The 16,027-nt window shown below is 41.8% G+C and overlaps 1 protein-coding gene across 2 annotated transcripts in view; it reads right to left on the reverse strand.

Moving 5' to 3' along the window:
- mms19 (MMS19 homolog, cytosolic iron-sulfur assembly component) overlaps positions 1-15,268 on the reverse strand; it is a 55,236-nt gene extending 39,968 nt beyond the window's left edge. The window contains exons 1-4 of one of the 2 annotated variants that reach the window (XM_055647067.1): positions 15,104-15,268; positions 6,374-6,422; positions 5,031-5,131; positions 1,999-2,084 (exon numbers count right to left, since the gene is read on the reverse strand). In XM_055647067.1, coding sequence (XP_055503042.1) covers positions 1,999-2,084; positions 5,031-5,131; positions 6,374-6,422; positions 15,104-15,188 — 321 coding nt within the window. In that variant the 5' untranslated portion in view covers positions 15,189-15,268. The remainder of the gene's footprint in view (positions 1-1,998; positions 2,085-5,030; positions 5,132-6,373; positions 6,423-15,103) is intronic. The other variant, XM_055647066.1, reaches the window with a different exon arrangement.
- Between the last annotated feature and the right edge of the window lie 759 nt (positions 15,269-16,027).

Raw genomic sequence — 16,027 nt, forward strand, 5'->3', positions numbered from 1 at the left:
CAGAGATGCTGCCGGACACGCTGAGTTACTCCAGCACAGTGTCTATCTAAAGTATATGCACTGTTGTGGTGTGGTACCTAGCAGTTAATCTGGCCTTTGCGCTACAAAAATACTTGTGTAAACAGACAAACACAGGTAAACACAGTGGCTAAAAGTAAAATGGGGGTCAGGCAGCTACAAATGAGTGGCTTTTCGTGCACTTTTTTGTGAGCAGTAGCTTGCACCTAACAAAGTGATATCGGCATCACAAAGGTAATAGGAGAGTGCACTCAGATCCACAATTATATCTTGGGAAAATTTGAAGAACTTGTTTTAACTTCAAATCATTCATTGTGATGCAGCATGAGCTGTCATTGCAGACAAAGAATGCTTACAGACTGGAATCACAATTCGCCTTTGTTGTGTATGCAAATAAAAAAAATTAATACTGGGTAGTGAAGTGCCAATGACGCAAAAGCTCTTTATACAAAATTCCTTTTTTTTTTGTAGCATTTTCTCTGTAGGAAGCAGTTGCACATTTCAACATCCGGAGATGTGCCTGGTTTAACATGAATATTACGTTTTTGACAAGTCTGAAGAAGGGTCTCGACGCAAAACTTCACCCATTCTTTCTCTCCAGAGATGCTGCCTGTCCCGCTGAGTTACTCCAACATTTAGACCAGCATCTGCAGTTCTTTCCTACACATTACGTTTTTGACCCCGTCTTCTGACTCTATCGGGTGATGGCCCCTGTGCAATCAGAGCAGTGAACACCACTCTTGATGTGGTCGACCCTTTTAATCGCACAGCAACTACGGGAATATTTTTCATTTGTGTGCGCTGTGCTCTCTTTTGACCGTCGCACCAGTTTCCATTTGTAGGTTGGCTGTGGAGAGTTGCCAGCTTCAAATTCCTGGGCGTTAGCATCCCAGATGACCTGTCCATGAAGTTTAAAGAGATTTGCCATGCATGCAAATACTTTACAAGACTTGGACATCACTGTAGTTACTGTCTTACAGTGCCAGAGACCCGGGTTTGATCCCGGCTGACTGTACAGAGTTTGCATGTTCTCCCTGTGACTTCATGCAGGTTCTCTGGGTGCTCCCGTTTCTTCACACATTCATAAGACATGCACATTTGTAGGTTAATCGGCTTCTGTAAATTGTACCTAGTGTGTAGGATAGAACAGGTGATCGTGGGTCTGCGTGGACTTGGTAGGCAAACGGGCCTGTTTCCATGCTGTACCTCTAAACTAAACTATTCGAGGTGCGCTGTAAAAAGTATCCTGACTGGTTACTTCACGGCCTGGACCAGCAATTCCAAAGCACAGGGATTCAAAAAGTTGCAGAGTGATTAACTCAGCCTAGTCTATCATAGGCACAGTCCTCCCCACCAACAACAGCAATTACACAAGGTACTACCATATGTAGCAACTCAGCGGGTCAGACTGCATCTTCGGAGTACATCGATAGGTGACATTTCGGGTCAGGAACCTTCTTCAGTCTGAAGAAGGGACCCGACCTGAAACATCACCTATTCATGTTCTCCAGGGATGCTGCCTGACCCGCTGAGTTACTTCTCACGGTGTCCTTTTCTGTTAACCAGCACCTACAGTTCCTCGTTTTTAAACTTTAAGGTTTACATTGGGGGAAAAAAGCACTTAAAGCAGAGCTGAAGGTTCCACCCTGAGATCACCTCATACATCACCAAACAGTGCCAGAACCCAATTTAAAAGTATTTTCCTCCTTGTTTTGATATCTGCAGAAACTTTTCACAGTACACGTGACAATAATAAACAAAACTAAACTAGTGCACCAGGGCCCACTCATGATTGTGGCTCAGAGGCTTGGTTGAAATATGGGGAAAAGAAACTGAACTCATTTTGACGACCTGGAGGCGATCAGGGAAGTCTGCTCGTAATAAATAGTGGGAAAAAATTTGAAAAGTATGTGAGGCACTAATGCTTTCATCTTACTAAGGACAAAACAGTTAAAGAGCAGACACAAAATATATCCATACCAGAGCTTTCAATCCTTGCAGTACATAAGGGGTAATGAGGTGATGGTCCTTCAATCGATCGACATAGAAGATAACCAGTACCTCCACTGAAAGAAGTAAATTACAAGACAATTTTAGTTGTATATATTTATTTTAGAGACATGGATGAAACTAGCAGAGCTACAAACCACTGTGTCATGCAACATCTCTGGAGAAAAAGGATAGGTGACGTTTTGGATCAGGACCCTTCTTCAGACAGAAGAAGGGTCCCGACTTAAAATGTTATCTCTCCATTTTCTCCAGAGATGCCGCCTAACCTGCTGAGTTACTCCAGCACTTTGCGTCTATCTTTGGTATAAACCAGCATCTGCAATTCATTTTATTACTTTAGGGCTACAATCCCCCATTTTTAGCTGCCCAAGAGGGACGATTTCTCCAGATATTCTACAGTGCATTTCAATTTCAGATGGTAGGAATGTAGTTTTCGACTTTCCATTTGCCAATTTTGTTCCATAACCACAGCAAACAATTCCACCCTTTCATCTACAAAATCCTTAAGTGACTAAGTAGCAGATAAAGCTAATATACAAATGTGAAATCTCTAGTTAGAGCCACAACATAAAAGACAGTGGGTTAAAATATATGAATAATTCTTAAGTCTCAGCAAAAGAGCATGCAGATTCATTCTGGGGTTTGAGTATGTCGTAGAATTACAAGTTTAGGGCACAGAAGAGAGGACCATCTAGCCCACGCATGACAAAAGTTGATCTCCCATCTCAGGTCTCAGTCTCTAGAGATTAGGGCTCCTTAATTGCTCACCCTGCTACCCCAGAGCTGGCGAATGTTCCTACCTCTGTCATCCTTCATGCAGCATGCTTCCGATCCCCACTTGGCTAAAGTAAACCTTTCATCAACACCTCTCTTAATAACAGTGCATTTGGAAAGCAGTGACAGGATCGGTCAAGGTCAGCATGGATTTATGATGGGGAAATTGTGCTTGACTAATCTTCTGGAATTTTTTGAAGTTATAACAAGTAGAATGGATAAAGGAGAGCCAGTGGATGTGGTGTATCTGGACTTTCAAAAAGCCTTTGACAAGCTCCCACACAAGAGATTAGTGTGCAAAATTAGAGCACATGGTATTGGGGATAAGGTATTGACATGGATAGAGAACAGGTTGGCAGACAGGAAGCAAAGAGTAGGAATTAACGGGTCCTTTTCAGAATAGCAGGCAGTGAAGTGGGGTGCCGCAGGCTCAGTGCCGGGACCCCAGTTATTTACAATATATATTAACGATTTAGACGAGGGAATTAAATGTATCATCTCCAAGTTAGCGGATAACACAAAGCTGGGTGGCAGAGTGAGCTGCGAGGAGGATGCTATGAGGCTGCAGGGTAACTTGGATAGGTTGGGTGAGTGGGCAGATGCAGTATAATGTGGATAAATGTGAGGTTATCCACTTTGGTGGCAAGGACAGGAAAGTGTTTATTATTATCTGAATGGTGTCAGATTAGGAAAATTGAAATGCAACAAGACCTGGCTATCCTTGTACATCAGTTACTAAAAGCAAGCACGCAGGTACAGCAGGCAGTGAAGAAAACTAATGGCATGTTGGCCTTCATTGCGAGAGGATTTGAATTTAGGTGGTCCTACTGCAGTTGTACAGTGCCCTGGTGAGACCACACCTGGAGTATTGATTGCAGTTTTAGTCTCCTAATTTGAGGAAGGAAATTTTTGCTATTGAGCGAGTAGGTTCACCAGGTTAATTCCCAGGATGGCAGGACTGGCCATCATATGGTGAAAGAATGGGTCGAATGGGCTTGTATTCATGGAGTTTAGAAGGATGAGTCATAGTTATAGAGTGATACAGTGTGGAAACAGGCCCTTCGGTCCAACTCGCCCACACAGCCAACAATGTCCCAGCTACACTAGTCCCACTTGCCTGCTGTTGGTCCATATCCTTCCAAACCGGTCTAACTGTTTCTTAAACAATGGGATAGTCCCAGCCTCAACTACCTACTCTGGCAGCTTGTTCCATACACCGACCACCCTTGGTGTGAAAAAGTTACCCCTCGGATTCCTATTAAATCTTTTCCCCTTCACCTTGAACCTATGTCCTCTGGTCCTCGATTCGGCATAAGACTCTGTGCATCTACCGGGCCTATTCCTCTCATGATATTATATACTTTTATATGATCTCCCCTCATCCTCCTGCGCTCCATGAAATAGACACCCAGCCTACTCAACCTCTCCCCATAGCTCACACCCTCTAGTCCTGGCAACATCCTTGTAAATCTTCTCTAAACCCTTTCAAGCTTGACAATATCTTTCCTATAACATGGTGCCCAGAACTGAACACAATATGCTGAATGGGGTCTCATCAATGTCTTATACACCGGTAACATGACCTCCCAACTACTATACTCAATACTCTGACTAATGGAAGTCCAAAGTGCCAAAAGCCTTTTTGACGAACTTTTGTATCATCTGCAAATTTGCTAATCTTGCCCTGTATGTTCTCATCCAAATCATTGATGCTTCCTTCCATCGAGCCAATTTGCTATCCATTCAGGGGATCTTATAGAAATATATAAAATGCTTACGGGATTGGACAGGCGAGATGCAGGAAAAACATTTCCCATGTTGGGGGAGTCCAGAACCAGGGGTCAAAGTTTAAGAATAAGTAGTAGGTAATTTTTCACCCAGAGAGTTATGAATCTGTAGAATTCTCTGTCACAGAAGGCACGTGAAGCCAATTCACTGGATGTTTTCAAGAGAGTTATAATTAGCTCTTTGGGCTAACCGAATCAAGGGATATGTGGGAAAAAGCAGAAACAGGGCACTGATTTAGGATGATCAGCCATGATCATATTGAATGGTGTTGCTGGCTCGAAGGACAAATGGCCTACTCCTGCACCTATTTTCTATATTTCTGTGTTAACAATTTACCCTTTCATTTCAACCCACATCGCTCCCCCTTTTCTGCATCTATGTCTTAAGTTTAAAAACATTTTCTTTAAGATTGTCTTACACTATGAGGAAACAGTTCTTACCTTCTTTTTGACCGAGGGTAGAATAAGACAGCAGCAGAACCTGGGACAGGAGGTGCACCCCTCGACCTCTTGTTCGTGGCTCCGAATTTGTTAAACTTGCTCTAGCAATTAAACCATACAAGCATATGATTAGATTGCATCCGGTTAACATATTGGTTCAGTTAGATGACAGTGTGCAAACACCAATGACATAGTAAGGGATGGATACAACTATAAAATACCCCAGGTTTACGACACAAATCTGCCCATTTGTTCCTTCACAAGTGTATTCTTTCTAAAGTAGTTTTACGGTCAGCAGTCTTACTTAACAATAGCCGCAGCAGAAAAATACCTAAGGTACCACAGGAAAACCCACTTTAATACCAAACAACATTGAGACAACATGCATTTGACAACAGCAAAATACTAGAACATATAACACTATAGATTGGAATAGGAGTCGGTTTATTAGTCCCCTGAGCTTTCAGTAAGATCATCTCTTTCAATAACATTTTCCTTCCCTTTCCCGATATCCTGACATTCTCAAAAAACTAAATATGCATTTTAATTCTATCAATGACTGAACCTCCATGGCGATGTACACGCACCATACTCCCAGTGATGACATTATCCCCATTTTAATTCCAAATGACCTGCCAGAAAACATGCAATTGGAAAGGCAAGCTCATCAAAATATTAAAAATGGTAAAATGGATTTGACCTGGCAGAATTTCTTCTCTGGGAGAAATCAAGAACATCATGGTATAGCTTTAATACTGCTTTAGCTAGGTTGTTTACGAGGGAAATAAGTTCATCTCACACTCGCTCCCCAAAGATTGTTGATGGTGGACAAACAAAGTTTTCAAATTAGATTTTTTTAATAATCTTTCAAAACCAAAGGATTTTGGCTGAAAAAGAGAATGCGCGACAAATGCTAATAAATTGAGATTATAGATCAGCTACGACCATACCAAATACCAGAGAGAAGGATAAATGGCCAACTCTCGTTCCTCTGTACACGCGTTCTATTATTACATTAATTGAATGGCCATCGTTGCTTTACAAGGAACGGAAATTCAATACTCAATAGCCAAGATCAGCACTTGATTGAATGAAAAACAAACTAAACCAAATGCTCAGCGTTGAGCGATGTTTTTTCTAAATTTGGAACACATGGATGACCTTTGAGGTCCAACGTGTTAACTATGTCCTCGCTACAAAGTCAAGGTTTGATCAGCTGACTTTCAGGCATTTCAGTTTTTATTTAAGTGTAATTGAGGACTTTGATCTGAACATGATTTCATTGTTTCCACTACAAAGAAAGCGTAATTAAGATACTGAAAAATGAATGATGTGTACATTACCCTAATGCCTCGACAATTTCCAGTGCAGTGCATTTCCCGTCGATGACACCTACAGGAAAACAAGATGCAGTTCATATTCCATTATATGTACTAGATTCACAACTCATTAGAACCACAAATTTATTTACTAATTTTAACCCCTTGCAGACTTCACAAATTTGATTTGAGTTTTTTTCAAGGAGGATACTAAGAAATTTGATGGCAAGGCATAAATGTACTTTAGCAAGGCTTTTCACAAATTCCCACATTATATGATGGTCGATAAAATGAGGGCAGATGGGTCTCAGTTTTGGCAAGCTAGATCAAAACTGGCTTGGTGATGGCATGTAGAAGTCGCCCACCAAAGGGATTAATGCAGGGACCTTTGTTGTTTGCTACTTGGATGAGGATGTCTGTAATCTGGTAAATTTGATGATAATACAATGATTGTGGATAGTGAGGATGGTTGCCCAGGGAGGGTTAAAGCTAGAGGACATTGAGGAAATATTTAAAGATTGAGGAGCAAGATTTTCCACATAGTGAAGACACCCCAAGAGGTGCAATTCATTGTCACAATTCATTTGCATTGCGACTGTTCACCAACAAACACATCTCTCGATTGATATTCATGGTCAACCAGAGTTTTGAGTATAAATGAGTCAAGGATCAAACACTCGTAATGTTCTTATACCACTGCAGACTGTTGACCTAGAATAGCGCTGTTTTAGAATGAGGCAGCAGCCAGGGTCAGCAACTGCAATGTTACAGGAAGCGGTTTACATGGCAAACTCCTATTATAACTCATTACTTAACACTTAACTTTGAAATAGGCCACAGTTATTGGTCGTGCATTTTTATGTTGTGACTGCGCTCTTAGTAAGCATGTTGGTCCTTCGACTACTGACAACGTTACAATGCACTTTAATCTCTTGTGACATTCCACCCAAATGACAAACTGTGTGTAATCTTTAAGAGATAAATAACTGAAATCTTTGAACGAGAACATACAAGCAAATTGATACCATTTCAACATAGCAACTACATTTTATACCCAATTTATGATTGCAGAAACAAGTCATGCCACAATACACCATTCTGGCTTTAGTGGTACTTTAGCCTTTCTGCCAAGGTGGGGGCAGTGGTAGAATTGGAGCCTGGTGTATTAGGGTGGGTAATTCCATTCTGAGCATGCACTATAATTTGCAACATGAGGAAGTAGAGATGAAGGCTCATGTTTATGCTTATACAATTACATCATGTTCCATGTCATTACATGCTGGTAAATCGGCTGCCTCTATTCAAGGTACCTTATCAGATGTTAAACAACCATTGTGACAGGTACACAAAAATGCTGGAGAAACTCAGCGGGTGCAGCAGCATCTATGGAGCGAAGGAAATAGGCAACGTTTCAGGCCGAAACCCTTCTTCAGACCCTTCTTAACCATTGTGACAGACCAAGTGGAATGGGACCCTACATTATTAATTTCCATCATCAGTCAGTCAGGACTCCCCTCCCATCTCCAGTGAGTGTGATTGAAAGATTACCCATTCAATGTCTAGTCACTGTACACACATCATATACCACACACAATCCACAAAACAAAGGTGTAGGATGGGGTCACCCCTCAAAAGTCTATCTAAATTTGGTGGAGAAGCAAGGAACTGCAAAAACTGGAATCATGAGCAAAATAGAGTGCTGTTGAAAGATCATCGACTCCAGTGAAAGATGCTCTTCGCGTAGGAAGGAACTGCAGATGCTGGTTTACACCTTAGACACAAAACTGAAAAGCACAAAAAAAGGTCGAGACACATCTTCAGACTCTGATCCTTGGTCTGCCTGAAACTTGTTGACGAACCAGCAGAGCCAGATCCATCAGGGAAAGTTGCCAACTGGTTCATTCCAGACTGCAGGAGGATATGCTGAGGTACGCACTGCGCCCGGTGCAGCCAACACCAAAGCTCCGTGGACGAGGATCACGGTCTGTACTGCACATTAAGAAGCAGAGTCTGGTGGAGACACCCTTCAAACAAGGGAAGGGATATCACCCCAGTGGGCCATGAGTAGCAAGGGTGCTCAGTGTAACAATAATTTATGAATATAACTAAATATAACACTAATTAATGTATAATTGCTGAGAATGTCAGAGATTCAGATGGGATGTAGTTTGTGGGATGGGGGTGGGTTAGTGGAGGGGAACAGACAAGTTGCATACTGCAACAGCCTAAGAATATTTGAATCTCTCTTCACACCAAGAAAGGGTTCTAAAGTGAGAGGGACACAGTGTAAAGGAGATGCGCAAGGCATGGTTTTTTTTACACCGAGGGCAGCGAGTGCCTGGAATGCGCTGGTGAGGCCGGAGGTTAACGCAGATACATTAGCGGCATTTAAACAACTTTTGGATATGCACATGGATATGCAGGAAATGATGAGTTGTGTGCAGATGCAAACATTGTGGGCTGAAGGGCCTGTCCTTGAGCTGTATGTTCTAGGCCTGATTAGCCAGGGTTGGCTGTTAGACCAGAAACAGGCTGTATGTCTGTTTTCACATACCACACTACCAGTTCACTTCAGGCTCATCATCTTTCATCATGAGAAACAAGATCCACTGTTTATTTAACTTTTCTCATTTATTGGTGGATAATTGCAACCTTTCCTTTGAGGCAGCAGATGGTTGTGGGTTGAAGACCAGTTTTAACACATCACTGTTGCATTAATGTAACAGGTTGCTACTCCAAGCACCCATGCAGTTGCACAAAACATTGGTTAACACTACTTGAGGCTCAGGGAAGTTCACATGGTGTGCAAGTCCTTTCATCTCACTGACCAGCACCAAAAACCTTTTAGCTGCCACGTTTGTCTTCATAGCAATAATAGTTCATCTAAAAAAATGTCATGGGATGCAAGTGTGAATGGGTTTGAAGTTGCAAAAAAAATGCTGTGTTTATGCAAATTTGTCAGTATCCTATTCACGGAGGAAGTGGGTTTGGGGCAAAAGCTGCATATTTGAGCAAGACAAAAAGTATAAACGTATCAGGAAAAAATGAACTACAATCATGGCCAATGCAATACACACCTGCAAATGTGGATCATGTAATCATAAAAGCACATTTTAAACATGCTGCATATATCTACACAACTAAGCTAATCTCTACTACACTCTTTCTTCCATGAATTACCATTGGGATTTAATATTGCAAACTTTATTTTAACGGCAGTGAACTGAAATTTGTTTATCATTACATAGCAGCAGATTGAAGACATGTTACGACTTTCATTTAATGACAGCAGGTTAAAGAAAAAACTCTACTTATAAATCCCTTTGTGAAGTTCATCACTCAGCATTTCCATCCACTTTTTTTGCCGACTGCCAAAGAAAAGCAGCTTATATGTATTGTTCTCTGCTTTTTGCTCTGACATGCGTACAAGGCCTAATGTCATGGAGAGAAGTCTAGAACAAATAATTGTGGGCTAGTTCAGTTCAGCGAGTTGACACAGTACAAGCTATTGATGCAACAGCAGGCGTGTCAACCCACATTTTCTTCTGCAATTGATTCTCTGCGTGTCCAATTGCATATAGTGAAGAGTAATTAAAATAAAAGAATGCCTGATTAACTCCCCAAAAGCAACATATTTTGAATTGTTTTAGAAATAGAACATTGGATCTTTAGATGAGCAGTGCTTCTGCTTACAAGGAAAGAAGGACAACTTGCTTTTCTAAATTAGCAGAATCACACAGGATGTTTCGAGACAGGACAGTACTTATCAAGTCTGTTGCTCTCTTTAGGAAGGTTTGGATGCAGAAGCAATCTGAAGTCAAACAAAATAGGCTTAGGGGCCTCTTCAGTTTTGGAACCAGACACACAATTTCATTCAAAACTGCATGAGGTACATGACAATGTTTTTGAAGAAAGGTCTCGACCCGAAACGTCGCCTATTTCTTCTCTCCATAGATGCTGCCTCACCCGCTGAGTTTCTCCAGCATTTTTGTCAACCTACTGACAATGTTTCTAAATCACTATTCAACTGACTTTCTTTTTCCCTCATTGAAACTGCACCCCCAGAAGGTTCCAAGTACATTTGTGCATAGCAATCTCACCATGTAAACCAATTACTCCATACCATTGTGTTAAGGTGCAGAAAATCACCTTAAAATATTGTATTGCCAAGCAGTTGTCCTCATTGCTGGAAATTCCAAAAGTATGGATTCAAAGTGAATGAAATTACCCCACCTCCATACTCCGATGACAATCGCAATGAAGAGTAAACGTTGTGACACACAGTTTAATCTAGGTCTAATTTTTCCACCAAGCAAACCTTGTAAAACACTTCAACTTGGAAAAGTTAGGCTAAAGAGTCTGTTTCCATGCTGTATAGATCTCAGACTAAGTGCTACAAAACATTTTACTGGTGTGACACCCCACACAATAAAATGTCCAATGTTTATCAGTGCAAGAATAAATGCAACCTACTCTGGCCTGCTGAAATGCATCTGCAGTAATGAACAAACCACGAGTGCAAGTAATGTAGTGTTACAATACCATCAACTCTCAGCAATGTCACAAGTAAATCCATAATTTTCAAATCAATACAGCATTACTTCTCTGCAACAGCCCAGTGAAGCACATAAAAAGGTCTCATCCTTGCTTGGTTCTAACTGTTTATATTGTGGCCTGAAGTGCCAAGTTTTCAACTATCAATTTTAGTTGATGATCATGCGAGACATTAAAATCAATCATCTACCTCACTCGCTAGCTTTTTTTTTTTTAATATGGGGAATTGCAGGAAGATTATCAAACAAATAAAACAATTCACTGCCTCTGTTGTTGATTTTTCATCCAATACTGAATTTTCCACCAGTAAAAAGTAGATTAAAAATATCAATACAATTCTTATGCCACAGCAAATGTTATCTTTTGATACGAATTTTAATGTTGATACTGAAACAATTAGAGCAAAAATCACTTCAAAAGCTTCATCAGGGTAAACCTTTGTGCTTGGAAAGATTGATAATGGTCTATATCTACGCCAGTCTTTCAGCCAAACAAGACTCCTTGCAATTCAGTACAGGAAAAATAGATCTACAGAGGACACTGTCTCCCTGACACTGCGTCTGGATCACCTTGCCAATAAAAACACCTATGGCAATCAATCCATTTTCAAAGTCCAGGTTCTAGTTTTTATGAGCAGTGCTTGTTCTCAGGCTGTTGCGGGCCTCCAGTACTATCTTCATAACCCTTGATTTCATTAACATCCAGGAAATATTTTGATTTTGTTTTGAATGAACAACAACTTGCCTCCAAATTTGAGAATGCCAAGGATTATCACAGAGTAAGAAATTTCCCATCTCAGTCCTAAACAACTTATCCATTATTTTAGAACTGTAATCCCCTGGTTTTAGTCTTCTCAGCCAGGGAATCATCATTCTTTAACAAAATAAATTAAATCTACTCTCTCCTAAAATCCATTGACCGCCATGGAAACCTTTTTTTATGCCTTTATAGAATGTAGGGTCAGTCTACTCAATCTCTCTTCATATGGTAAATATACCATACCTGCAACCTGTTTATGGAATGTATGCTCTACACGCTGCATGCCAAGTCTTGTAGGTAAGGAGAACAAAACTGCACATAATGTTCCAGGTGCAACTGAACCAATCCCCTCCACAATTGCACTGAGTTCCTCACTCCTGCATTAAAGCGTTCTTGTAATAAAGACATGATATTTACCTTTGAGTAACTCAGCAGGTCAGGCAGCATCTTTGGAGAAAAAAAAGATGATGCTTCGAGTCGGAATCCTTCTTCAGCCGTTCCGACCCGAAACATCACCCATTATTTTTATCCAGAGATGCTGCCTGACCTGCTGAGTTACTCCAGTGTTTAAGAAGGAACTGCAGATGCTGGAAAATCGAATGTGCTGGAGAAACTCAGCGGGTGCAGCAGCATCTATAGAGCGAAGGAAATAGGCAAGCTGCAAGATAAAGGTCCGGTCACCCAAAACTAAGATGCACATTCTACTTACAGATGATAGTGAATCTCTGATGTTCTCTGCGATTGAGGACAGATGAGCCAAGATAATTTCATACGGTTATGGTGGAGAACAACCAAAAAAGCTGAGAGATATGGAGAGCAGGTACAGAAGGCTGGCATAGATCGTAATCAGGCTAAAGGACAGACTAGCTTGAGGGGGTTGAGCGGCCTACTATTTTTTGTGTTCAATCTCTCATCATTTAACAAATACTATACTATTTTGTGCAAAAAAGGCAAAGCAAAGCTTTTTAACATTATTTCAGATCAGAAAAAAGAGAACTTTTTTGTTCTTAGATTAACAACTTTCATATTACGCTTACCCACAATTCCTCACCTTGATTTACCGAACCACGAGATACTTTAATTAAAAAGTACCCTCCCCACTAAAGTTATTACATGGGAACTGGATATCCAGCAAAATTCAACATGATGAACATACATCACGATAATTCTTCACTAAATATAAGTTCAAATTCCACCACAGCAATTAAATACATTCATGATAAAATCACGACCATGTATATGCCCAATTATAGTAAAAGTTTCCTCCTGCTCACAACTGTCTTTCAGGGAAAGAAGCTTGCAGATATCTGACTACAGACACAAGGATGCAGTTGATTCTAAATTAGCCCGAGGGGCAATTAGAAATGGGAAAGAAATGCAGGCCTTAGCAGCAACATGATCCTGCCCAACTGTTGACTAACAGTACGAACGGATACAAGAACAAACAAGAGAGTTTCAGGCCAGAGTCCCAGTTTATGCAAACTGAAGGAACCGCCGATGGTCGTTTATAAACAAAAATAACAGAGTGCTGGAGTAACTTTGTAGGTCACAGGGCATCTTTGGAGGACTTGGATAGACGTTGCTTCAGATCATGACTCTACTTCAGCATGATTGTAGTGGGTGAGGGTGAACACTGGACAAGAGGTGGTGGGCAGAATAATGCCTGACAATGGCCAGCGATAGGTGGATACAGGTGAGTAGGGTTTGGCTGACAGTTGGATGGACAAAAGCTAGATATGAAAAGGAGACAAAAGAGTGTAAGAAAAGAGTAAAGCCAGAGGGTTGAATATAGATGGAGTAGGAAATACAAGGGGAATGTTAGTTAAAATTGGAGAATTCTATGTTCATACCATTGGGTTGTAAGCTACTAGACATTGGAATGTTATGTTACAGTTGTAAAATATGTCAGTGATTCTGCATTTGGGGTATGGTGTTCAGTTTTGATCACTCTGCCGTGGGGAGAATATCATTAAGCAGGAAAGAGAGTAGAGATTTACGAGGACATTGCCAGGACTTGAGGGCTTGAGCTACAAGGAGAGGTTGGGCAGAAGGACAGAGCACAAGCGGCTAAGGGGTGATCTCATATAGTTGTACAATATCATGAGGGGGATAGATAAGGTAGATGCAGAGTCTTTTACCCAGAGTATAGGGATCAAGAACCAGAGGACAAAGGTTTAAGGTTTAAAGATCAAATAGGAACATAAAGGGCAGCTTTTTCCACACAGAGGGTATTGGGTATATGGAACAAGCTGCCAGCGAAGATAGTTGAGGCAGGTACTAAAACAATATTTAAATTTGGACAGGTCCATGGATAGGAAAGGAATAGGATAACTTCATACCCCCAAAGAGCAGAATTGGGTAATTGAGGCACATCAAGTCAACTCCACCATTCAACCACGGCTGATCTATCTTTCAAACCCATTCTCCTGTCTTCTCACTGTAACCTTTGACATCCTAACTAATCAAGAACCTGTCAAACTCCGCTTTAAAAGTAAACAATGACTTGGCTTTCACCACCATCCTGGCAATGGACTCCACAGATTCACCACTCTCTGGCTGAAGAAATTCCTCCCGATCCCCTTGCTAAAGGTACATCTTTTTTATCATGAGAATAAAGAGGGTTTGGAGGGATATGGGGCAAATGCAGCCAAGTGAGACTAGTGTACATGGGACAGAATGGGCAAGTTGGACCAAAAGACCATGCTACATGGCTCTTCCAAAGGGGAATAAGGTGCTGTTAAGAGTCAAACCACATGAAACAAGCCCTTCAGCCCAATATGCCCACACCAACAAACATGTCCCATCTACACTAGTCCAAGTGGCCTGCATTTGGCCCATATCCCTCTAAACCTGTCCCATCTATGTACCTGTCAATTTGTCTTAAACGTTGCAATAGTCCCTGCCGCAACGAACTCCTCTGGCAGCTCATTCCATACACCGACCACCCATTGCGTGAAAAAGTTACCATTCAGATTCCTATTAAATCTTTCTGCCTTCACCTTAAATCTGTGTTCTCTGGTTCTCGATTCCCCTACGCTGGGAAAGAGACTCTGTGTATTAATCCCGATTTCTTCTTCTCATGATTTTATACACTTCTGTAAGATCACCCCTCACGCTCCTACGCTCCTATGAATAAGAGGTCCAGCCTGCCCCTGCTGTTTGCGTGCGGCTTCACTCTGGCAGTCGAGGAGACGCGCTATGTGTCCATCAGTCCATCACCGGGCGGCGATGATGCAGGGATGGCCGGCGGCCCACTGTGGTCCGTCCGGGCTCCGTTGCCGTTACCAGGGCGACGGGGCCTAGTGGAGACACTTAATCAATCAACCCATCCATCCATCCATCCATCCCACCCACCTCCTCCCGGCGGCTCTGTTCCCTCACACCACCGCTTGTTGAGCCAACAACGCACGGTCATTGCCGCGTTTCAAGCCCCACTCCTACCTGTCGCCAGATCCTTGGCCGGCGCGTCGTGCTGCCCGACCACGAACTCTTCCACAAGCCCCACCACGCTCAAGTCGGCCGCCATCTTCAAAAATCCCTCCGACTCGTCGGCGCGCAGGCGCACCCAGGCCGCTGGGATCACGTGATGCGGATATGGCCCGGGGAGGCGAGGCGCTTGTCACCTGATCGGGGACACACGAAACACAGCCAGTGCATGTAAACCCGCTGTCATGCAATGCCCGAAGATAGACACAAAAAGTTGGAGTAACTCAGCGGGACAGGCAGCATCTCCGGAGAGAGGGAATGGGTGATGTTTCGGGTTGAGACCCTTCTTCAGACAAAGGGCAACACGTCATGTAATGCCCTTTGTTTTAAGTTTTCATTATTTTTTTTAAATAAAAGTAGACCGTGTCACTCAAACAAAATTATTTTCTTTATTAACAAATAGTATTCATTCCATAGAAACACAAGGAACTGATTGTAGCAGCCAGCATCATCAGGGACCCATACCACCCTGGCCACACTCTCACTTCACTCCTGCCATTGGAAACTGAACCTGAAAACTGTAATGTCTAGGTCCAGAAGCAGCTTCTTCCATAAAACCACTACAACCTCAAAATAGGCTCCAAACTATAGACTTGGGAACATTATTTTTGACTTTGCACTATTATTGTTTGTTTATTTGTCTGTTTATATACAAATGTAAAGCACTTTGGCCAACGAGAGTTGTTTTTTTAAATGTGCTATATAAATAAATGTGACTTAACTTGAAATAAGACTAGACCAGTGGTTCCCAACCTTTTTTTGGCCATGCCCCACCTAACTGCCAGTGCAAATGGAAGATTTATTTCTCAAAATGGGATTTTGTAAAGTTAAAAATGTGAATAACTTGTAAAATATAACATCAACCTGAACGAAACTTTG

This window comes from Leucoraja erinacea, chromosome 15 (genome assembly GCF_028641065.1).
Source record: "Leucoraja erinacea ecotype New England chromosome 15, Leri_hhj_1, whole genome shotgun sequence".
Taxonomy (NCBI): domain Eukaryota; kingdom Metazoa; phylum Chordata; class Chondrichthyes; order Rajiformes; family Rajidae; genus Leucoraja; species Leucoraja erinaceus.